The sequence below is a fragment of the Colletotrichum truncatum genome (genome assembly GCF_014235925.2).
Source record: "Colletotrichum truncatum strain CMES1059 chromosome Unknown Contig_0010, whole genome shotgun sequence".
NCBI lineage: Eukaryota > Fungi > Ascomycota > Sordariomycetes > Glomerellales > Glomerellaceae > Colletotrichum > Colletotrichum truncatum.
The window spans coordinates 1,399,355-1,421,903 of NW_027222407.1; the positions used below are offsets into that span (position 1 = coordinate 1,399,355).

Consider the following 22,549-nt stretch of genomic DNA (forward strand, 5'->3'; position numbering starts at 1 on the left):
CGCGCTGTATTGTGGTTGCCACCAGCGAAAATACTGTCGGAACCAGCTCTCTTCGACTTGAATTGGTGAGAGCCAAGCTCTTCGCTTCCGTGGTGACATATTGTACAGGTAGGCGGCTGCCATGACTGCTTCCACCCAGAGAGTAGTTGGCAGGCCCGCTGCGCTGAGCATCTTTATCGCTCGGGTTATTAATTCCTGGCCCGCTCGTTCGCCTCCGCCATTGGGTTCCTTGGTGTAGGGGGGTGTCTCTTCGATTTCAATCCCGTTATGCTGGGCCCAAAGTTGATACTCAGTCATTCCGTTTATCGCAATTACCGCGCGTTCTACGTCTTGTCTCAGCTTGCACAGGGTGACGCCTCGTTGGCGAGCGACCCATCGTTCGAAGTGCCTGAGAGCGTCGAAGACGAAGGTGTGCGATTTACTTACGCGCGGAAACGCGAAAAGACGACCGGTATATTCGTCTTTGATCACTAAGAGCCAGCGGTTCTTGTCAAAGCTTGTCGGGTAGTCGAAGAGATCCCATGAGACCCTATAGTACGGTCGAATTGCTTTCCGTTCAGAGGTTCGCCTCGAAATTAACTGTTTCGCGTGCGCTGTCGCGCAGTATTCGCATTCCAGACGCGTGGGTCCTTTTATCTTTACTCCTCTCACGTTTGACACCATTCGTTCTAGTGCGTCTGGTGCGAGGTGACCCGAACGAAGGTGCCATAACCAGGCGTCATCATACCTATCAGGTGGTTTACGAAGCGAGAGTCGAGCGGGATCCTGTACTGCAAGCACCAAATGGTTCACGATTCCTGCGTTACTCGAGGTAATTCGCTTCTGAGCAATATACTGGGAACCGGTCTTATATTCGAAGAAAGTAATGTTCATCTTCCTAACAAGATGCTTGACTACCACGCTGTTTTTGTACGTTCCCTGGCGAAGTGTGTTATCCAATCCGGAGTACCAGATGCCTGTCTTTCGGAGGAGTGCTTCCGAAACGATGTTAACGTGAAAGTTCTCTACGTATCCAACGTTATGGAGCGTAAGGTCTGCTGTGAGGTCTCCATCAGGGCCATTTAGTGCTTTTGGCAAGATCCACGTTCCCTTTGCTAGGATTGGGTACGAAGCAGTTCCTGAGTCGACTCTCTCGTCGCCGATGCACGTTTTAATAGAAGACGATTCAAGCAAGTCAAGGTTGTTAACAAGGTGCGTAGCTCCGCAGTTGTCGAGAACCGTGCTTCGTGACAGAACATGGGGTCCCGTCAGTGGGGTTGCAAATACGCTTGGTTGGTCGTAGTCCGAGTCGAAGTCGTCCGAAATTTCCCGGAGAAGTTCACGGCTGATCGTTACTGCGTGGATATTTCTCTTCAGTGTCACCTCTGACTCATTCTCCTCTTGCTGCGATTTCGCTTTAGAGCCGGTATTTCCTGACGACCTATTGCGAGGCGGCGCTGGGTTTCGGAAGCTGGGAGGTTCCGTCGCCCAGATCCAGCCTTTCCGAGCTAATTCGGCTCGGAGATCATAGTTCTCGGACTGATTGATACGCTTTCGAATCTCCTTGCACTCGTCCCTCGATAGTTTGTCCTGGGAAGGCTTGATTCGCCCGGTAAGGGCGTACTCCACGCGGGTGCACTCCAGGGGGTTTGCGTTGTGGGGTTTGTTGCAGGGGCACGCTTCGGATTTGCCTTTTCCTTTCGAACCGCTTTTTCCATCTGAGATTGCTTCGCTCGGGCGACCGGCAAGGGTAGCGTACACACCGCTTGTTTTACCCCGATTTTTGTCGTATAGGGTGTCCTCATACAGCAAGTCCTCCAGCATATCCCTGTATTCACTTACAGTAGGGATGCGGTCCCCCTTGCGCTCCATTTTGACAATTTCAGTGAGCTCGGAGGTCGCCCAGGAGGGGGCAAAACGGTGTCCCACCGCTCGAAGAAAAGTTTTCGAAGCGAGCGTTCCCTGGCTTTCCGGTATTCTGAATCGAAGCGCGCGGAGCAGTACTCGATGGAAGTCTCTTAGCCAGGTCTGGGGGTTTACGCTTGTGTTGGCCTTTTCCAGGAGGAGAAGGTACTCTTCGCGAACTGTAGTTTGACTGCTTGATTCGCTTGGAGCGTAGCGTTTCCGAAGGTACTGAATAAGAGCACGGAGTGAACGTTGGTTCTTCGCTAGGATCTCCGATCTCGCAGCGTAGAGGATGTCCTTGTCGACCGTTTCCTTAACCCAACGCTGAATAGAGTCGAAGTCCCGCTCCCGACGAGTTTTGAGGACGTCGCGGCCTGATTTTGAAGCGAGGTAGTTCGTATATCTTTCAAAGATCCCGGGCGTGTTTTGCGTGAGAGTTGGTTGTGCTACAGGCTCCTGGAGTTCTTCCCCTGTATCGTCACTCGCTTCTGCCCTATGCTGGAGAATCGAATCGTAGGCTTTCCGCTTCCGATCATAGGTTCTACGCTGCTTTTCGTTCTGCTGCGTGATCCATGATTCGATCGAGAGTTCTTCATCGTCCTCTCTTGGGTCTGACGGAGACGTAGTGTCGTCTGGGTCTATGAGATCCCAGACGTCTGCTGCGTCGGCTTCGGCGTAGAGAGCGTCGTACCAAACGGGGAAGTCCCGGCGGCAGGTTAGCCTTGTCGTGCTCGTGAGAACAGATATCTGCGACGACATCTTCGTTGTAGAAGTTGCTGTTTGAAGCGAAATTTGTGAAGACCGTAAGGAGTTGATGGTGTTCCGCCACGAACCCTTCGTCTGGTTAACAGTAGAAAGGGGTGATGTGGTAAGCTGGGCTCATAACTGTGGTGACCGACGTCAGGCACGGGCGGCATCAACTAGGAACAAAACGGCTTGTCTTCTCTAAGTGAGCGAGCGGAGCGAAGGACGCTTAAGAATACGGTCGCTGGAGCGAGGTCACGTGACCTCGCGGCCGAGACGCGGCAGAGTGGGTCCGGAGGCCCGGAGCCAGCACGACAACTAGGAAGTAAACGGCTTCTTTTTTCTAAGTGAGCGAGCAGAGCGGAGGACGCTTAAGCATACGGTCGCTGAGGCGAGGTCGTCAGGTGACCATGCGGCCGAAGCACGGCAGGGTGGATCCGGAGGTCCGGGGCCATCGCGACATCATATCAAGTCCGTAGTGATCATTCAGATGACCGTTTCCGATAGCTCTATTCGTAAGGCTCCAAAAGTTGGGGGTGCTCTCATGAAGTATGTACATGTAGACATTCACTTTTAACACTGTCCGTGGAGTATGGTCCACGACAGCCGACGCTACTTTGGATGGATGGAAAGCAAAATATAGAATTTACCAGAACTATGCAACGATCTAGGTTACAGACGCGAAACAAAATTGAACTTGAACTTTCGTCACTGTAAATTGAGAGCCTAGGGTTGGTGATGGGTATGAAAGTGCTCCATCTGTGTGTTACCTGATGCATATTATGTATCCAACGTTCCGATACTTCCAAATACTGCTTTGAGCCGCCTATACCTGATTTTAAGAGGGATATGTGCCAAGTTTCTTCTTCAATGTCTGCTAACTGTATATTATCATTATTGTATGTGCTACGTGTCTCAGTGTAACTGCGGAAGCATATCCTTTGCTCATGCCTCAGTAACATTATTCGCAAATACACCGGTGAAATCTATTGAAAAATAACAAGTTGTTTAACACACATTGATGATTATGGTGATTTGATTTTCTACGACTATCGTCGCTACATGGTTCCTAATTCACGTTTATGCTTCGGTATTCAGGTACCTATCATAAGTATATGGTTGTATACTGTCGATTAGGCAAATAAGCTGAGACTATAGTTGCCGTAGACGAACCAGTGTTTCTCTGAAACCTATCTGTTGGATGTATGATCCTGGGTAGGCACTTCATGTCATTGTTTGTGATTCTAGTTGAACTAAACACTATTAAATCCGGTATGAAATTTGTCAATTATGTCCTGTCGTTACATCATTCACCAACCAAAACCAGAGTCGCATGGATTCACATTCTTACAAAAAGCGAATCTGCCAGTAACCACCTAATAAGTCATTCTATGAAATGGCCTTAACATAGACATTTTCCATTTATCTATACTTTTGATAATATGAACTTGAAATTTCTTAGGGCACGCTATGATATCCTACGCTATATGGGAACAGTCGCTCTTCGAGCAACCTCTATGATATTGTAATTCCAACTCTTAGCTTGAAAAGAATGAAAAAGAGACATGAAAAATTCGCCGGCTTAATTCAAAAGGCCGTTGAAATCAGTGTCAAACCGAGCGGGGAATCTTTTCCTTCCCTTGGCGTCCTTGTTGACGAAACACGCCACGGTATTTCGCCTGCAAGGGAAGAGCCCCAGGCCATTCTCGTCAATCATGGCAACTGCAGGCTCTGAGCCCATGACGTCTGTCCAAACTTCGCCGGCATGCTCACGTCCAACCTGCATGCAAAGCTGGGACTCAGCCTCATGTGCTTGTGTCCAACTCATGACGACAGCAAGGCCATCAGGTCGTTCTTCCGTTCCTTGCCTTACCCAGCCGATACAGTCATGTCGGTCAAAGTAGTCTTTTTGCCTTCCATAGGCATAAAGCTTCCTTGCTAACAAAATGTTGGGCAGGTCTGGCACAGAAGGCTCAAGATGAGGAAGACCAGTGCCGTACATGTCTCCGAAGAAGACGCAGGGATGACCATCCCGACGGAGTAGAATGAGAGAATATGCCAAAGGCATGAATTCGGCTGAGATTGGCGTGTCCATAGCCTGGCCACGCTGGGTATCGTGGTTGCGGATAAAAGTCTACAGACAACGTTAGCGCACCGAAAGTGATCCGCGTTTTTCAGATGGAATGCATACCACGGCGTTGTTGGGTCGTTGCTCAACCAGCGTGTTCTTGAACACCTCTCTCAAGTCTGTGTCCTCGTGCCATGATAACCTTGCAATGTGATACATCAAGGGCACGTCGTACAGCTGGAAGAACGGGTGCATTTGGTCCAACCAACTCGTCAACACCCGCACGTCTCCATGCCAGAACTCGCCGACAAACATGAGATCTTGTCGACTGGTCTTCTTGAGGTACTTTGACCATTCATTGACGAAGTTCGACGAGATGTGTTGCACGGCGTCCACACGGAATCCTTTGAGACCTAGTTCCTCCACGATCCATTTTCCCCACTGGGTCTGCTCCTTGACAACCTCGGGATTGGTGTAGTCCAGATTCTCGAGCATGAGGTAATCGGCGTTGCCCTGGCTCGTTCCGACATCTTGATGCCAGTTCTTGCCGTCCTCTACATATCTGTAGATTGCTCTCTTGCTGTTTTGCTGGTTCCAGTCGGTGCCGTTGAAATGCGTCTTGTTGTATGTAAATGTGCTGTATTTGCCCTTTCTGGCGGTGTAGTTGAACTTGGTCCAAGCTTCAATCTCATAAACATCAGTGATGTCTATGCGTCTGTCTGGAACAAGGTTAGCACGTCATTCCTGCCTACACGAGTCGTGCACCTCACCTCTCGGGTCAACCTCTACAACTTTGACCATCTCTGTGCTGTCGGCGTACGCCCGGTGGTTGTGGATGGCGTCCCAGACGAGCCCGATGCCGTTCTTGTTGGCGTCGGTTGCTAGTGCCACTAGATCTTCTTTGGTCCCCCATTTCGTAGGTACAGAACCCTTCTGGTCGAACTCTCCCAGATCCCATGCGTCATAAATGTCGTAGCCATTGCTCTCTGGATCTTTGGCTTTGCTGCCGGGAGGGAGCCAAAGGCTATTGATACCAACAGCCCTCAGTCCTGGTAGTGCTAGCCTCAGACGCTTCCAATGTGAATGGTCGGCAGGAAGGTTCCATTCGAAAGCTTGGAGTTGCACGGGATTTTGTGTACGATCGACACGGAGGCGACGGATCTGGGACTTTGTCCTCTGGATTTCCGTCGAGTTCAGAGGGAGAACGACTTCTTTCGTCATTTTGTAAAGAAATTGAAAGGGTCTCTAAAGGCTTTGATGATTTACACTCTAATTCAAAATGGTGGCAGTAATGGGCAGACGCTCATCTATATATCTGAGCGAGCTTCACAGACTGCCCGAATACATAAATCCGGACTTCACAGAACCCGAGTACGGGCGCCACCACCGTGGCTTACACCTCCAGGTCCCCATTCAACAAGGTATGCACAATTTAGGACCGCATGTGTCTCAACTATGGCATTTGAGCCGGAAGTTAGCAACAGACCAATCACAGCTCAGGGAGTTTGGAAAGGGGTCTAAATGACATTGGGACGTTGGCGACGCCATCGCGTGTCTCATACATCAGCTGTTCCAAAAGTCTAATGCGCGAGCATCTGTCGCGAGTCGTCAAGGTCGCCGCGGGCCCCTTCGGATTCGCTTTAGGCTTCGTTTCCGCTCTGCAATACGAGTGTTTCCCCAGGCTTTCCCCCTTTTCTACCAAGGTCCACCCTGAACCCTAACAAACTGACACTCGGAAGGACTCGGCTCAATAGGTGCTATGTCAAATAGAAGCCAGCACAGACGCCGCAATGGCGTGCATTGGCGCCAAGGGACTCTCCAGTTCTAAGCCATGTTAGCGTAAGATTTAGGGTCGATAGGAGCGGGATCTCGGGATTAAAGAACACTACAATCCCGCGGGGGGGCGCGGATCAAATTACCGATAGCGAAATTGGAAGCAAAATATATCCCCCAGATCATCTTCAAACAACCCGGATTCGTGAACGCGAAAGCGACGATACACAGCCTCCAGGGCAAATACGATACCCAGTACTGTCGAAACTGCTTGGAGCGTTAAATAAAATGACCACGTAACGTTTTGAGCAAATTTGAAATAATGCCCAAGAACAGGATGACTCAAACGCACCGCCAACTATGCGGGCCGCGCTGATCGGTGGGCTGTCAGTCTGTGTTTGATAACCCCCACACATCATTCCATCCCACGTGGCGTTCACGCAAAGTTTCTGGGCAACCATTGTAGAATGTCTCTCAAACGCATCGCAACGATTGCTCGGATACGGAAGGCCGACACCATAACGGTGCAAAGGAACTGGTGATTGATTCAAGGACAGGCGAATCAAACAGGGTTGAACGCTCGCCCGAAGTCTGGAGGAAAGGAAGCTTCTCTTTCACTTGGCGAATTAGGGGATGCAATTTTGACGAAAAGAGTGATGACACGCCATATTGGTTTGGCATCGAAAAGCCTTAAAATAAGCTCGAACCCAAATGTCTAGGTTGTCTAATGGTAGTTTTTTTTCCGCCAACGCAGACACTATTTGGATCTAGATCGTCCTTTCTTGGACTGCATAAACTCAATGGAGCATATTATCGTCCGTTTCTAGCATTATGCGGCAGCCGGAACGGGTCTCAAGCACGGCAACCTCCATGTTCCAGCCCGCCGTCGAAAGCCTTTTCACATATCCCTCGTACCTCTCGTTGGCAATTCTCAAGGAGGCCTCGATGTGTTCTAGCATAATATGCTGGCCGAGACGGGCTTTTTCCAACCTAGATGTTTCCAAGCAGCTCAATCTTTGAACTAGTAAAAGACCGTGGAACCAGGCTTTCAGTTGGGACTTGGCGGAAACACCAGTCTTCAGCACCACCAACACCTTTATCTTGGACGCTGCATCGAAAGATGGCGTGTCGGAGACTTGACACCACAGAAGGTACTGCTGGTCTTCAAAAAGCTCCATGAGTGTAGACATATCAACTGTTGGTAGCTGAAAGGACCTCATGGTCTGGTGGCCGTTCGCCAGACTGTGTAGCATAGTCTCGAGTGGAACGCCAAACTTGCAATGTCCCAATATAGCCTCAGTGTCCCATCTAAAGACTTCGCCACCGCGTCTCTCAAAGATGAACTCCCTTTCGGCGATGTCACCAGGAGTGAGAACCTCATCTCTAGAGAGCAGCGCAGAAAAAGCAATGTTTGCTCGTTGTCGGTTCAGTGAGCGGGACTTGACTGCCCTGACGCCCTTCCAGTTAAGGAAGAGGTAGATGGCAATCAGGACGAAAAGCGTTGTCCATGTAGCCGTGGGAGTCGTTAACAACGACACTACGATAGTGCCAGTCTGTCAAATTTTGTTAACAAGAGCCGCAGAATTCAAAAGCTGCTCAAACTTACAAGCATCCCCATCAGGGATATCGCGGTCTCTTGGCTAGCGTCTTTCTGTATGCTGTCAGAGCCAAACAAAATGCGATTATTCAACGACAAGAAACTTACAGCATTCAGCTCGCCCAAATTGTTCCACTTGGCAAAATGACCGCTCAGACTACTCTTAGATGCATTTCCCGCTACACCGCTTGCCGAGAATAGGATGCTGGAAAAGCATAGGACCAAGAATCTCACGTTTGTTGGAAAAAGTGGCGAAAGACAGTCGAGGACGAAGGCGATACTACACAGCACATCAGATGCCATGCGGTAAGCCTTGCACTCAGCCTCTATCGAGGTTCCCATCAAGTGAGCAAAGGCGATGGTCCCGAATCTTCCCATTGATTCTCGAATCACCTGGATCATCATCGCGCCTGTAGGCGATGCCATAGAGTCACCCACACCCATACCTGGTCGATGAATTAGCATGCTTGGTAGTCAATGGCAGGCCGAGCTTTTGCTGATGACTTCATCTAAAATCACCAAGGCAACTTTAGCCGCGAATAAGCATTGGTATGTGCTTACCTTCCCACACCGCACGTGAAGAAATCATTCCGGCAATTGTGCCGGCGAAGGCCTGGAAAGAATCCTTGACCAGTGTTAGCAGACATCATTACGTGAGTAAGCTCTTGGCTGGTAACATACATAGATCTGGTATGCAGCATAGTCATCCGTAACGCTGTGAGGATAGCCATCGGGCAAGAAGATGTCCAGTATCCTCCTCCAGGGCTTCTTTCTTGTCGTGGGAAGCTACAAAAGATCAGAGTCAATTCGTGCATGAACCCCCTGTGAGCAGTTGGGAACAGGGGTGTTGGGTTCAGAGCTTACCAGGATGTCAACTCGTGTAGATCCGGGAGCCGGAGCCGACTCAATAAACTTGGCTCTCAGGTTCCCAGCCTTGTCATATTCAGCCAGTGCCAGGTTGGTCGTTCTCCTCCGAGCCTTTCTGGGGGTTTCTACTAGAACTTGAGCCGAAAGCGAAGACATGTTCTAGAGCGATGTTCAGGCGCTGAATGATGGAACGAGAAAACCGGTACAATAACGACGACGACGAAAGAAAGATGAGTCCAACGGCATGTGAAAAGATGAAGCTCAGAAGTTTGGATCGGTGGGAAAGAGGCTGAGCGCGATTAACATGTAATGGATTTGCGCGAAGACTCGTCGTGGTGGAGATTCGTCCTTGGATGCAAACGGATACGAAAAAACAAAACACAACCCGACGCGTAAAGCACTTATTTTTGACTGGTAAGAAGACTGACTCTCGAAACCTCTCGGGCTGTGCATTCCGCTACACGCACGCGCGCACCCCACTTCAAGGGATCAGACGTGTTCGATAATCTGCGATCGCTCCCCTTTGACATATGTCATGAAAGTGGATGATGCGGTTCTGGGTTGGTAGTGGTGGGGTGCATGGACCTCTAGAAACGAAAAAAGATAGAAGAAAAGAATAAAAAAAAATAAAAAAATAAAAATGGAGGAAACTCTCGACCCCAAACTGCGTCAGAGAATACATAGACCACCACCCTCCACAAACCTGTTTCAAAGTATGGGTTTTTCCGTCAGGGTCCTGTGAGAGGTGGTTAGGAGCACACGTCAGCAAAACAACGCTCGAGCACAAATGCGAATAATACGACTGTCATTCGTGAAAATCGCATACCAGCGAGGAATCCTGTTCGGTTCTCTTCTGATGTATCGGCAGGATTTGTTCCCGGACGAGAGATTCAGTCGATACAAGTCTCACCTCGTAGGGTTTTACCAGCCTGCAACGGGATTGGACCTGTCAGCGGCTTCTTCCGTACGCGTTCTACCATTTTCTTTTTAGTCAGGCGAAATGTTTCCAGCTGCAGGTTTTCCCACAATAGAGGAATCTGTAAAAAACAATTTGAGTTAGTGCTATAGGGTTGATCGCTGATCATCGGAATTGATAAGCCGATCCATGGCCTTTTACTTCAATATTGCAGGTTAGCCAAAGCGCCCTTACCACTCGCATCGCGCGTACTGGCTAGAAGATAGCTCACAATACCTTGGTAGCAATCTATAGTTTACATTTCTTGGCTAGGTGTGGCATCGTAGATGGACAGCTGTCATACCTTGGAGGCCACTGGCCTCGCACCACAAGGTCATTTTCGGCCAAGAGACGTAACCACCCCCCGCATGGATGCCTCAAAGACACAACAACGGTTTCCTCTTATGAGTTGAACAGGTAGTTTTCGGACTTGGATAGGTTCATGCTGTATTTTGTGGAGGCTAGCTTGTCCTGGTGAGATGCAGAGTTCAGTCACCGGCAGCAGAGTTCGATGGAATAAAATTACCTTGATCCTTGAGTCTCCAATCTAGTTCGTGGATTCCTCCGTCGGAGCCATCAAATGCGGCTCTGAGGTCAAATCATGGGTTTCTCTAAAACCGTACTTCATTCCTGGAACTGCTTCGAACATGGTGGCTGAAGCTCAGTTTCGCCCACCTCAAGGTAGGAATCTTTGAAACGATCAACAACAGAGAGTTTCAAGACAAGAAGCGGCTTACCAATGGATCATTGGCCTCTTTCAAAGTTTCTTGATTTCTGATCGTTTAGACCGGCAAATGTCTCTTGAGTTGCGACAACAGTGATCATTACAGCTGGCTGAGGCTACATTGCCGCAACCAGTAAGCTTACAGAGACAGCAATGACCTGCAATAAATGCAGCATCAAAACATCTTTTGATGCGTAAACTTTGTAAATAGAGTGGGAGTAGTCGGCGACATTATCAGGAACAATTTGAACCTTGAAGATTATGGTAGAGTTTTCTGTATGTGGCACATGTGGTTTCCCTTGATGGTACACTTGCCCTCCACCGAGATTGCTGATATGGAATCTGCATGGTTCAGCTGTTGAAGGTTAACAAACACAAGCTCAACATGACGAGTAACCAATGACACGACGCTAGCGTTCCTTCTGTGATGATTGTGACTTACTCTCTCATTCCACAACATTGGTAAGTGTGGGGCCTGTAGTTGGGTGAGATTCCTAACGTCATTGGGGCTCGTGTGGTAAGCGATGCAGCAACCGAAGAAGCAAACAAAGCTCAAGTGGCAGAGCAAACAATCAAGTGAAGTAGAGCATAAGTTTATGTAGGTAGTCCTACTATCAACTTCTCAAGTATGTTCTGATATCAGTGCTCATATTGGGTTCCTCGTGCGTTTAATGAGCATCGTCGCAGTGCGAAAGATGTGCTAGTACGGCATAAATACGTTGTTCTATGTCATGATAATATCGTTTCAGTACTGCAAGCCCTTCCTGGAAAGCTAGCTAGGTGTTGCCAAGACATAAAAATCCGTTATGAGGGTGATTACACGTTTAAATGAGTCTCCACTTGTGTAGATATTCCATCAGATATGAGATTTCTTTATGGCAGCCTAGTCGACTACATCCTGTCACCATACGGTATTTACCAACTCGCCAGGCTTCAACATCGCATTTCTTTTCAAACGCAAGTCAAATTTTCAAATTCTTTTAATTGACAGCTCGATTAGACCTGTAGAGTATGAACATAGTAGATGAATAAAAGTATACTGGTATGATAACAAAAAAAAAAAACGATGGGACGCGACACCAGCCTGCGAGGGGATATATAAAACCAACACACAGAAAAAACGGCCACAACAGAAATGCCTTTTGCTCAAGAATCCCAAATAGGGCCAAATGCAGGAATGCCACGGCTCTCCATCTGGTACACGAACTTGGTCGTCGTGGGGCCGTTGGAAATGATGGCGACGCACTCCGCTCCGCTCTCCTTGTACACGTTATACGCAAGCTGCACCAAGTTCGGCCGGCCCATGCTATCCGTGTCCCAGATGAGCGCTTCCGGGTCGGCCTTCATGATGGTGTCCATGACGCCCTGGCCGTACGTCTTGAGCGGGTTCTTGGTGGACCAGACGACGCGTGCCGGCACGCGACGTTCCATGAGCACGGGGAGACAAGGACCGATGCCGGAGCCCGTGGCAACCAGGACCATCTTCTTGAAGAGGGGAGCCACGGCCAGGACGCCGGAGGCCGGCGTGCCGCGGGTCCAGATCGAGGTTGGCGGGTTCTCAATGATGCGCTTCGTCCAGTCTCCCGCCTTGGAGACGACAATGGAGAAACCCTTGCCGCTGGGCTCGGGGATGGCGGCGAAAGCGTGCCACTCAACCATGGGACGATCGGTGATTCGGACGCCGCGGGAGGTGCAGGGGCCCGGGGTGCAGAAGTCGAAGTGAAGACGGACGGCGTGCTTGGAAAGGGGCTCCGGCACGACCTTTACGCGACGGAGGCGCATCCATGGGAGTGCGATGCTGATGGTTGTCAGAGCGACTAGGTAAAGCGCTGGCGTTTTGGCCAGGGTGGTGCCGAGGGGTTCGGTAGGAGAAGCTGTTGATGCGGCGGTGGCGATGACGTGGGCCCAGACGAGAGCGAGAGCAGACCATCCGGCGAAGCGGTGCGTCCACTCGAACTGGTCGTGCATCTTGGCTCGGATGGAAGGGTATGCCATGACGAGGATGGCGAGTAGGAGCAGGAGAATGAGATAGGTGAGGACGAGCGTGAAGAGATTAACGGAGTAAAGGGACTGGGAAGCAAAGAAGTTGCCTGTCGCGGCGCCGGTGAAGATTACCCACCACACGGTGGCAGAGACGGCGCAGCCGGAGTGCACGCCGCCGTTGTGGTAGACGCGAGCGAAGTGACGGCGGATAGAGAGAGGCACGGAGGTGGGCACGCGGGAGCAGAGCCAGAAGATGAAGTTGACGACGTAGTCCTGTCGCAGGAGTACGGCGCCCAGAAGGTTTGCCGAGACGGCCGTCGCCAGATGATTCAGGGGGAGGGAAAAGTTTCTGTCGCGGGCATCCCAGAGTAAGAAGACAAAAGTCGCGAGGTTTGCCACGAATATTACGCCAAAGAGTTTGCGGTAAGCATTGAGACCGCGATGGCGGATCCATCGCCAGCCGTGGAAGCCATTCTTCTCCGGCAGCTCGTAGTCCTCTTGCTTCTCGGCTTCTTCCTCGACAAAGTCGATGGTCTTCTCGAGGTCCGGGTCGATGCCACGGGAATCGACGAGAGTGCAAGCGCTCTCGCTCTTGGTGGGACTGGACACCTCGGTCTTGACTGAGGAGGCGCTGGAGGAGTTCTGCGGAGTGGACATGGCAGTAACAATGGGCGGGAGAGGGGGTTGAGCGTCTCTGCTGACGCCGGCGATATCGCGCAGAGCGCGCTTGTCGACCTTGCCATTGGGAGTCAGCTCAATGACGGCCAGATGCTTCCAAACTGTTGGGACAGCATAGAAGGGCTGACCCTCGCCGACAATGGCCTTGAGATCGGCCTCGTCAATGGGAGAGGAGGCCGAGTAAAAGCCCCAGAGTCTGTCGTCAATCTTGAGCGCACAACCCTTGATGACGGCGGAATGCTTTTCGATGGCGCGGGAGACGCCATCGAGCTCGACGCGGAAGCCGGAGATCTTAACTTGGTCGTCCTTGCGGCCAAGAGGTTCCAGACTACCGTCCTCAAGCCAACGGGCGAGGTCACCGGTGTTAAACATCATGCGGCTATCAACGTTGTTAGCATCTCGCCTCCCATACTTCACTTTAAAGGCTTGCAAGGGAAGACTTACCCGTCCTTTGTGAACTTGTCCAACTTGTATCTTTGTGCAGTAAGTTCAGGGAGGTTGAGGTAGCCTCTAGAGACTCCTGGACCACCAGCCCACATCACACCTGGCTCGCCGATGGGGACAGGGTTCTCATTCTCATCGAGGACGTAGACGTTGGTGTTCGGGTTCGGCTTTCCAATGGAAAGTGTCTTGCCAGGCTTGTGTAGGTGAGCGGTGTTGAGGATGCTGATCTCAGTTGGGCCGCAGACGTTCCAGAACTTGATATACGGAGCCCACTGCTCAGCGAGGGCAAGGGGGCAGGGCTCACCACCGACGGCGATGATCTTGATGTTGGGGAAGTCCTCGCGGCGGGGCATGTGCTTGAGGACAACCGAGGGCGTGGCGATGACGGTATCGACGCGCTGCAAGCATTCCGTCCATAGGTCGTTGCCGCTACCTCTGATGTGAAGCGTACCACCGTTCATCATTGTTCCAAGAATCTCCCATGCGCCTGTTCATGGTTGTCATGTCAGTATGATTTCCACCTAATAACAAACCCCGCATAACGAGATCCGTGGTCTGGGTCATGGGACTTACACATATCGAACCCGACGTTCAACTGCTGTGCCACATTCTTTCCTACGCGGATCTCCAGCTTTGATGGCTCCGCTAACAGCGTGTTGGTGACGCCTTCGTGCCTCACATCCACGCCTTTGGGACGCCCGGTGGTTCCCGACGTGTAGATGACATAGGCGCCATCCTCGGGCTTGACGATTACTCCAGGGTGGCCCGCGTTGCCGTGCTTCCAGAGCATGCTGTTCGCGTCAAGGTCCACCACCCTCACTCGATCCCGCCTGTCCGACGGAACGCTGCGCAGCACCTTTTCCCTGAACTTGGGCAGACACAACACCACAGGCGCGTTGGAGTCGGAAATGTCGTAGCCGAGGGTGTCCTCGGGGATGATGCCGCCGTCGAGTGGCACGTACTGGCCGCCGGCCTTGAGGACGGCAAAGATGAAGACCACCATCTCGATGCACCGGGAGTAGACGAGCACGACACGGTCCCCTTTCCTGAGACCGTAGGTGCCTCTCAGCTCGTTGGCGAGCACGTTGGCCCGGCGGTTGAGCTCCCGATATGTGATGGTGGTCCCATCGTGGTGCCTGACGGCCGTGACGTCGGGGTGAGCGGCGGCGATGGACTCGAAGGCGTGGTGGACGACTTGGTAGGGGACGACGTCCTTCGGTCCTCTGCTGAACTGGTTGAAAAGTACTCGATCCGCCAGGGAGAGATTTTCCAACGAGTGGAAGGGGCGTGAGGAAACCATGATTAGCAGAGCTTCTGCGTTTGCTGTAGGTGCTCTGGGGAATTATGCCAACCAGTGACGTGCTGGATGAGGCATCAGATCGTCGTCTCCCGAGGAGAGGCGGGGACCTCGAGGGCAGATATATTTCACGTCCCTCTGGGCAAACGGCGCGCGTCTTACCACTTACTCCCTGTCAAAGATTTCCCTGGGGTTTGGTTTGGCCCCATCCGTCTGTGTGTATGCAAGGACAATTCTCTTCGAAGGCCGCCCAGCCCAGAGTAGTAAGTAGTAGTAGTAGTAGTAGACCTTGGCATAGGAACTGCAACTTAGACCCGTTTGGCAAAATCCGCAGAAGCCTGCATCGAGCAACCCCCCGTGGCGAGCAGGGTTACAGCTTCTAGAGGGCAAATCCTGGCATAGGACGCCATGTGAATTCCAGGGCTAGGCCACATTTCTTCTTTCAGACGCTTGCCTACTATGTAGTATGCAGACATATGTTTTAGATGCGGTGGGGAACAGCAAGCCCTTCTCTGATCAACAGAAGCCGTTTGTGCGTGTGTCGCGGAGCTCAGGTTTGAATGTGACGTTAACCAGAAACAATGGGGGGGAGAGTGGACACAGCAAGTGGCCATGGATCATGACGGGCAAATGTACCAGCATACGCAAGTCGACGGAGATGCCATCACCAAATGTTCAGGGGTCTAGGAGGTGGGAGGGGAGGGGGGGGCGGTTGAATATCCGCGTCTGCTGCCATCCGTGGTCTGGAACCGATGGAGTTTGTCCGTTTGAACGGATCCTTACATAGTACATACAAGTTGGAGAGAGGTATGAGTAGTAGTAGTAGTTAGAGAGCACACTGACAAGGTTGGCTAGGGCCACGGCGTTGGCAAAGAAAATCTGGCTGTAACAATAGTCTCCATACCGCGGTAACAGAACCGCTGGCCGGACGCCGGGGGGGGGGGGGGGGGGGGGGGGGGGGCTGGCCGGAGGAGACGACCCAATCCGGGAAAAAACGGAAAATCCGGACCAGACGCCGCCCAATGCGGCAGCTGTTTCCCCCCATGTTGTTGTTCTCACTGGTCTGAAGGTATACATACCAGCAGTCGAACCATGCGGCAGGGAGCTACGACACCTCACTATGGTAGGGGGTTCCTTGGCCGCCACAATGTGCCCTAGAGGCGGCTATGCCGGGGGGGTTTTGTTTAGGGGAGCAGATTACAAAGGTGTTGTAAATCAGTCATATATTGCCCTCCCCCCCCCCAGGGTACGTACCAAGATCGTGAGAACAGTTGCTGGCGCTTGCTGTTTGCGCCCATGCCCTGGGGGGCCTGTTAGCTGTTAGCTCATGCGGGCAATGTCTGGGGTTAGCCCTGGACATTCGCGGCTCCCAGGCGAGTTCAGTGGAGTACGTACTCCGTCCTTACTAGCAGACCGTTCATGTTCCACTTACTCCGTACTCTCTCTCTCTCCCCCCCCCCCCCCCCCCCCCCATCCCTATGACTTTCTGGTCCCATTAGGGTACTACGCTAAGCCTGGATACAGGTCCCCCCATCGGCCGAATTCGGTGATAACAGGGTGGCCCTCCCTGGAATGCGTGCCAGTGTTAGTGAAGAAGAAATACTCATGAGGGAAGAAGAAAAAGGCTCAACAGAGAGGAGGGAGAGGGGGGAGGAAAAAACAATACTTCTTCTTCCCTCTGCCATGTGTTGAGCACACAACGTCGTAGACCTTTCAATCCATCATCCTCGTCCAAGTTCCCAGTCGTTCTATTCTGTCTTATCTCCCCTCCCCCGTTTTTCCCCAATCCAATCTAGCTCAAGTTATCGTTACTTTTTTTCTTACCTCACTTTTGGTTGTTGTTGTTTTTTTGTATCTTCGGACTTCGTGGCCTGATATGGATAATCTCCAAACCCTTCAGTTGACGGTGGACGCGGATAAAGGCGTTGCACTCGTCCGGTTCAATCGCCCGGCCAAGAGGAACGCCTTCTCTCAGGCCATGATCGGCGAGCTTGTTGCGACTTTAGCGCACCTCGATGCCTTGGAATCCGTCCGCGCTGTTGTCGTCACAGGAGGTCCTGATGGACCCTTCTGCGGTAAGCTCCATTCCCAGTTTTCTCCTCCCGTTCGAGACAGAGAGAGAGACATCTGGACCCAAAAGTTCCAAAGTTTGTGAACTGCAAAGCATGTGTGTTGTTTGCACTGCAGTTTGGGCTGGGATGCTGCGACAACCAAACAAGCCCCTCTCACTTTCGCAAACTTTCATCCTGTTTTTTGTTTTTTGTTTTTTTTCTCCCCTTTCCTCCCTCCCTCATCATCTTCTGTTCTTTTTCCTGTTTTGCTTTCTTGTCATCCTGCAAGTTCCCCTTACCACGTGCATCCGAGCACCCATCATCATCATCATCATCAAGATCAAGGAAGCCCCGCCGTCGAGAGTATCGGCAGTCGATAGGATGTCCACCCTAGTGCAACTGCCATCTTATCCTAATCTGATTCCCCACGGATGTGATACTCAGGGGGCTTGCACACGGTTTGTCGTTGGGCCGTCGCACGTTTCAGAGATCAGAAACCTCAGGAAAATGTTCAATGGGGAGGAGACCCTCCACCCCCCTGTGGATCTTTTCATCTAATGTGTGGTGGGGAGATGAGTGCTAGCTAATCCGTTTTATGGTGTAGCCGGTATGGATCTGAACGAGCTGGTGCAGATCTCCACGGCAGAGGCCCACCAGCGTGCTTTTCTCAAGGACCTTACCGACGCTTTTGCCAGGTTCTCGAAGCCCATCATCGCGGCTGTTGTCGGATTTGCCGTAAGTGTGTCCTGGCGTCTAGGGGGGAGGGGGGGCTCCCTGGCCCCGACTGTCCCTTTTGTTTTGGGAGCCCCGATTATTGCTTTCTTTATTCTCCCTTCACTGGATATCGGAAGCCTAGCTAATGTGCGAGCCCTTCAAGCTGGGCGGTGGATGCGAAATTGCGCTGGCGGTAAGTGGAATCGGAAATCCTACATCGTCTTGCTAGGCGAGAAAGGTCTCTTTAGGGTTTTTTTGGGCTTATCAAAGGAAAAATGATAGTGCGACATGATCTATGCCGCCAATGACGCCTCATTCGGCCTCCCTGAGATCAAGATCGGAACTATCCCGGGTGCTGGCGGCACCCAACGGCTAGCGCGTGCCCTGGGCAAGCAAAAGGCAAGTAAAAAAAAAAAAAAAAAAAAGCGAAAACGATGTGTTTGACTCATGCTACCTGCTTTCTTATTCATCACTCAATGGGGCATCAAAAGCCGCCCACGAAAAGGATCAGATATGACTAACCCCGCCTTAGGCCATGGAGTTTGTCCTTACCGGCGACTCAGCCAGCGGCGCCGAGTTTGAGCGTCTTGGCGTCGTCAATAAGGTGTTCCCTCGTCAAGAGGTTGTTCCGGCCGCCCTCAAGCTTGCTGAGCGCATTGCCGTCATGTCAGGGCCCGTTGTCAAGACGGCCAAGCAAGCCGTCCTTACAGGTTGGGTTGATCCCGTTCCCCTATTCTACACTACCTTACGTTTGGGATGGCTCCGGGTTCCACCTCGGCACCGAAGACCATAAACCCTGTTTTTTTTTTTTATGACTCGCTGACCCCTGTTCGCAGTTGAAAATAGCCACCTGGATGCCGGGATGACCATGGAGAAATCTCTTTACTACTCGACTTTTGGTCTGAGCGATTTCAACGAGGGCATGTCGGCCTTCCTACAAAAGAGACGTCCTGAATTTAAGCACACGTAACTTTCGGGAAGCGTCTGCAGGGATTCTTGCGTAACACCATGAGATGGTGTCGTGCGGATCCGGGAGAGCAATGTAACATTATTTCGACATGCTGCGCAGGAATACGTGATGACTCGAGGCGACAATAGGTTTACCTAGGTTAGGGACTCAAGTCAGGGAGGGAAGCATGTCTCCCGAAAGCAGATAACCATACTTACTGGTGCCTTACCTGGTAGTGACGGCGCTTGGGAAGGGCGTCTCTGTCGAGTGTGCTGGGTAAATAAGGAACCCCCGTTACATCTAGCCCTCCGAATTTACCGGGCCCTGTTCTGTTCCTGTTGATGTACTGTTCTGTTCTAGGCAAGAGACCCGTTCAACCTTGATTGCCAGAAACTTGGCGACGATCTCGTCACATTTTCGCTCCTACTCGATTGAGCTGGTAGTGTAAACATTCCCCGTGCCACGCCGACAAGCGCTTTTGGACATGTGCATTGCATTTCTTCACGGGCGGGCTGGCCCTGGCGGGCCACAGGACGGAAGAATGGTTGCGCCGTCGGCTGTTTGATGCACTGCGCGCCCTGCATCTCACTTCACAACGTAACATGCAAGCAAGCTCACCTGCGGGATCGATCGTCCACCGTTTGACGCGCCATGAGCAGATTCCGGTCAATGACTTTCCAATTTCGTAAAAGGTACTGTTGTTCACCCTGTCAACGCCACTAAAACTACACATTATCACAAGCTCGCTGTTGCTGATTCCATACTCCTCCGAGCCGTGTCTTGTCCTTCCTGCTCCTGCAGTCTCCTTTTGGTTGACTGCGACTGCGCCATTTTAATTGCCAGCAGCACTGCAACCTCAGACCGTTGTAGTGCTAATATCGAATATTGCGTTGCGCCACCCGTCTCTCTGATACTCGTGCACTCGGTCGCCTGCAAGGGCTGCCTCCTCGTTCCACATTTTGACCAAACTGCCGGGGGCGTAAACCCCCTTGAAGATGCCCCGTCCGGGTTGTGAGACACCCACCCGGGTGTAGAGATCTGGATCCTGCTGTGGCACCAATCTCGCTGCCACAGCCTTGAGGAATGTCCAAAGGTCTTGCGGGTCAGCGATACGAGTCGCTCGGAGCCGTTCACGAGCAAAGAGAAGTTCTCTGTTAGCGAAATGAAGTAACTCGCTGATACTAGCCGCAATTTGGGCCTCCAATGCAGCCTTCACAATTGGTCGTATAAACGGCTTCAGCACCCAAGCTAGGCAGGCAAATTTGCTCTTGCGGAGCGTGTAGTTGAGGTGGTGGATGCGAACACGGACATTATGAAGCGTCAATATATTCTCAAGTCGTTCCTTGCCAACCTCCACGTCAATTGCAACATCAATTCCACGTTCGTCCAGATGAAAACCGGCGATGCCTGCATCGGCTAGCCTCAATATACCTGAATGGAGGCGCAGCCAGAAGCCGAGGTCCTCAGCCGCAATCGACAGGCCCGACATTGTAATCCTCATCAGGGTTGTGACCGACGAAGTCGTTCGGAAACGGGCTTTCCGGATCTCGACATCATTTTGAGTCGATATGTTAAGCTTAAAGGGGAGGAATGAGCTGTTGTTGACAGTGCGGCCTGGCTCCAAAATTAGATTTTCTAAAAGGAGGTCAATGGCCGGCACTGAAACCTCCAAGCGAGGGATCGGGATATATTGAATAGCCTGGACGAGCATAGGGATGAAGACATTGATCGAGTCAGCCACTAACTCTCCGTTTGTGTACTGGTGAGCAGGGGACAAAATCTTGAGAATTCTTTTTGTAGTGCTTAACACTTTCTTGATATCTGTGTCTTCGAGGACAGAGTGTAGGGCCAGATGGACCTTGTCCAGCAATTGGTCGAGATCGTCACGGACTGATGACTCGGATGTAAGCTCTTTTGACTTTTGCCTTAATTCTTTGAAGCGGTCTTCAGCATGTTCGAAGAAGTCCGGGTCCGTCAACATGTCTTGGAGCAAGTTGCCAATTTGCTTGATGAGCTCGTCGAACTCCGGGTCGCTGCGACCATGCTCCATAACAACCTTGAACATACGCTCGACTTCATCCCAGTGTTTTCGATCGCCAAGCGAGGTCAAGAATAGCCAGAAGTTTTTGAGTGCTCGATCAGCCTCCGGGTTGGTGTCGATGTCCTCCCTGGCGACCTGGATAGTATCAGAAACGGCGTGCGAGTAGACCAACATATACCGCCTGATGAGCAGGGATAACGTGGAAACTGAGTCAGAATAATCCTTTCTCTTGCGCAAATTAAGAATTGTATTTCTCAGGCGCTGGATTAAAGTTTCTTGCTCTTCGCCGGTAATGTGCTCAGTCAAGCTCTGACCGGCTTCATTAGCAACACGGGCGACGCCGTCTGTGACAACCTGGGAAACCTCAACGACTTCATCTTGAATATCGTCTTTGGAGGGGGGAGGCTTCGAGTCCCCGTTCGGATGTCGGACAGCTTCTTCTTCATCCTTGGACGGCTCAATCTTCTTGGCGGCCTGCTTAGAAACGTCGGACAAGGTAAAGGCGGTGTCGCGGAAGACTTCTCGACCAATGGTACCCAAATCCGAAATTAAAAGGCGGAAATCCGAGTTGGTTAGTATCAAGGAGCCAACCGTCTGTAGGGATTTATATGCTTAACGATGGTTAGTTTAAACTTTGATCATACTTTGGTGCTACACTATCGAGCTAATGGGACGTGGGTCCTGGCAAAAACTGTAGGTGGTACGAGTATTATATGGGGATGGTGAAAGAAAAGACCCACCAGCGACGGTATCAGCTCTGGTCTTGGCTTTTTGAGCGCGCGCACCGATGTCATAAGCATCTATGGAGAGACGTGCTTTGCTCAAATACCAGATAAAATCCTGGATTTGATCTTGATCGTTCTTGTGCAGCAGCAAATCAATCAGCTGCTTAATCAGTAGTTTGACGTTCAGGACAAGAGCTCGCCCCGAGTCACTCAGGTCCGGCGTGTCAGGGTTGAGTATGTCGGCAGATAGGAGCGTTCTCAGATTGACGATGAGCTGTTCGTTTGATGGCATATAACCCTTTCCAAGCGCCCTCAGCATCTGATACGTGTGTAGCTTCTCGTGCAGCCTTTGCTGTAAGGCAGTGTCATCATTGTAGCGTGGCAACAGCGGCTCTCGCTCGCGGTCTTCGCGCGACCGGCCAAATCCGAAGCAAGAGAACATCGCGCGCCAGTTAACAGTGAAGCGGTAGGAAGATGTACTCGATATCCGCGTAAGCTCATTCATGCCCAGATTGACCTCTACAATTCTGGAGATGAGGTCTGAATGTTGTTGGGGATGTGAGGTTGAAGCAAACAGGCGTGTCCTGTGCTGGAATTCATGGTGACTCGCCAATGACGTAGGAGAGTTCGTCCGCTGTCACATCACTGGGCGGAGCTTTCCTCCGGCGGACCGTGCACGTGCCACACCCCCCGTACAGGCAGGAGCTCAGGCCCCCAGAATAGCAACTGCAGGCTGTTGCATATTCCAAATCACTCTTTACGTCTACCAAAAGTCTTACCGGCGACATGCACCACCACTCTCCCTCCTCCCAGTACGGAAATTATAAATTAGGCTGGGGGGGGGGGCGTATGTTGCTCGTCGATGAAGTAGAAATTTCTGTCATAAATCCGAAAATCAAAAATCCACTGGTTCCATTACTATTGAAAAGACAATGACATTGTTCATGAGCTGTTCGCACACCTGAAACATGGGAATGAGACACAAAATCGCCCTAATGTGATATACCATAATTGCGAGATGGGAATGGTGCTTCTTGACCTACCTACCTTGCTAG

The 22,549-nt window shown here is 51.4% G+C and overlaps 6 protein-coding genes across 6 annotated transcripts; 1 reads left to right on the forward strand and 5 right to left on the reverse strand.

Moving 5' to 3' along the window:
* Positions 1-668: 668 nt before the first annotated feature.
* Positions 669-2,643, reverse strand: CTRU02_213825 (reverse transcriptase domain protein; the record flags this gene model as incomplete). The annotated part of the gene is made up of 2 exons (XM_070206135.1): positions 669-765; positions 836-2,643. The coding sequence occupies 2 exons, from the start codon at positions 2,641-2,643 to the stop codon at positions 669-671; spliced, it is 1,905 nt and encodes a 634-aa protein (XP_070060167.1).
* Positions 2,644-4,210: 1,567 nt separating this feature from the next.
* Positions 4,211-5,917, reverse strand: CTRU02_213826 (alpha-amylase; the record flags this gene model as incomplete). The annotated part of the gene is made up of 3 exons (XM_036731084.1): positions 4,211-4,762; positions 4,820-5,415; positions 5,467-5,917. 3 exons carry the CDS (start codon positions 5,915-5,917, stop codon positions 4,211-4,213), a joined length of 1,599 nt encoding a protein of 532 aa, XP_036577169.1.
* A 1,349-nt stretch (positions 5,918-7,266) lies between these two features.
* Positions 7,267-9,089, reverse strand: CTRU02_213827 (DUF647 domain-containing protein; the record flags this gene model as incomplete). The annotated part of the gene is made up of 6 exons (XM_036731085.1): positions 7,267-8,022; positions 8,076-8,120; positions 8,175-8,512; positions 8,628-8,691; positions 8,748-8,852; positions 8,931-9,089. The coding sequence occupies 6 exons, from the start codon at positions 9,087-9,089 to the stop codon at positions 7,267-7,269; spliced, it is 1,467 nt and encodes a 488-aa protein (XP_036577170.1).
* A 2,669-nt stretch (positions 9,090-11,758) lies between these two features.
* CTRU02_213828 (nonribosomal peptide synthetase 12) lies at positions 11,759-15,017 on the reverse strand (the record flags this gene model as incomplete). Its single annotated transcript, XM_036731086.1, has 3 exons — positions 11,759-13,652; positions 13,718-14,204; positions 14,291-15,017. 3 exons carry the CDS (start codon positions 15,015-15,017, stop codon positions 11,759-11,761), a joined length of 3,108 nt encoding a protein of 1,035 aa, XP_036577171.1.
* A 1,873-nt stretch (positions 15,018-16,890) lies between these two features.
* CTRU02_213829 (enoyl- hydratase) lies at positions 16,891-18,749 on the forward strand (the record flags this gene model as incomplete). The annotated part of the gene is made up of 6 exons (XM_070206136.1): positions 16,891-17,089; positions 17,670-17,800; positions 17,934-17,972; positions 18,062-18,178; positions 18,312-18,489; positions 18,616-18,749. The coding sequence occupies 6 exons, from the start codon at positions 16,891-16,893 to the stop codon at positions 18,747-18,749; spliced, it is 798 nt and encodes a 265-aa protein (XP_070060168.1).
* Positions 18,750-19,584: 835 nt separating this feature from the next.
* On the reverse strand, positions 19,585-21,999 carry CTRU02_213830 (uncharacterized protein; the record flags this gene model as incomplete). The annotated part of the gene is made up of 2 exons (XM_036731088.1): positions 19,585-21,380; positions 21,510-21,999. 2 exons carry the CDS (start codon positions 21,997-21,999, stop codon positions 19,585-19,587), a joined length of 2,286 nt encoding a protein of 761 aa, XP_036577173.1.
* Positions 22,000-22,549: the final 550 nt, after the last annotated feature.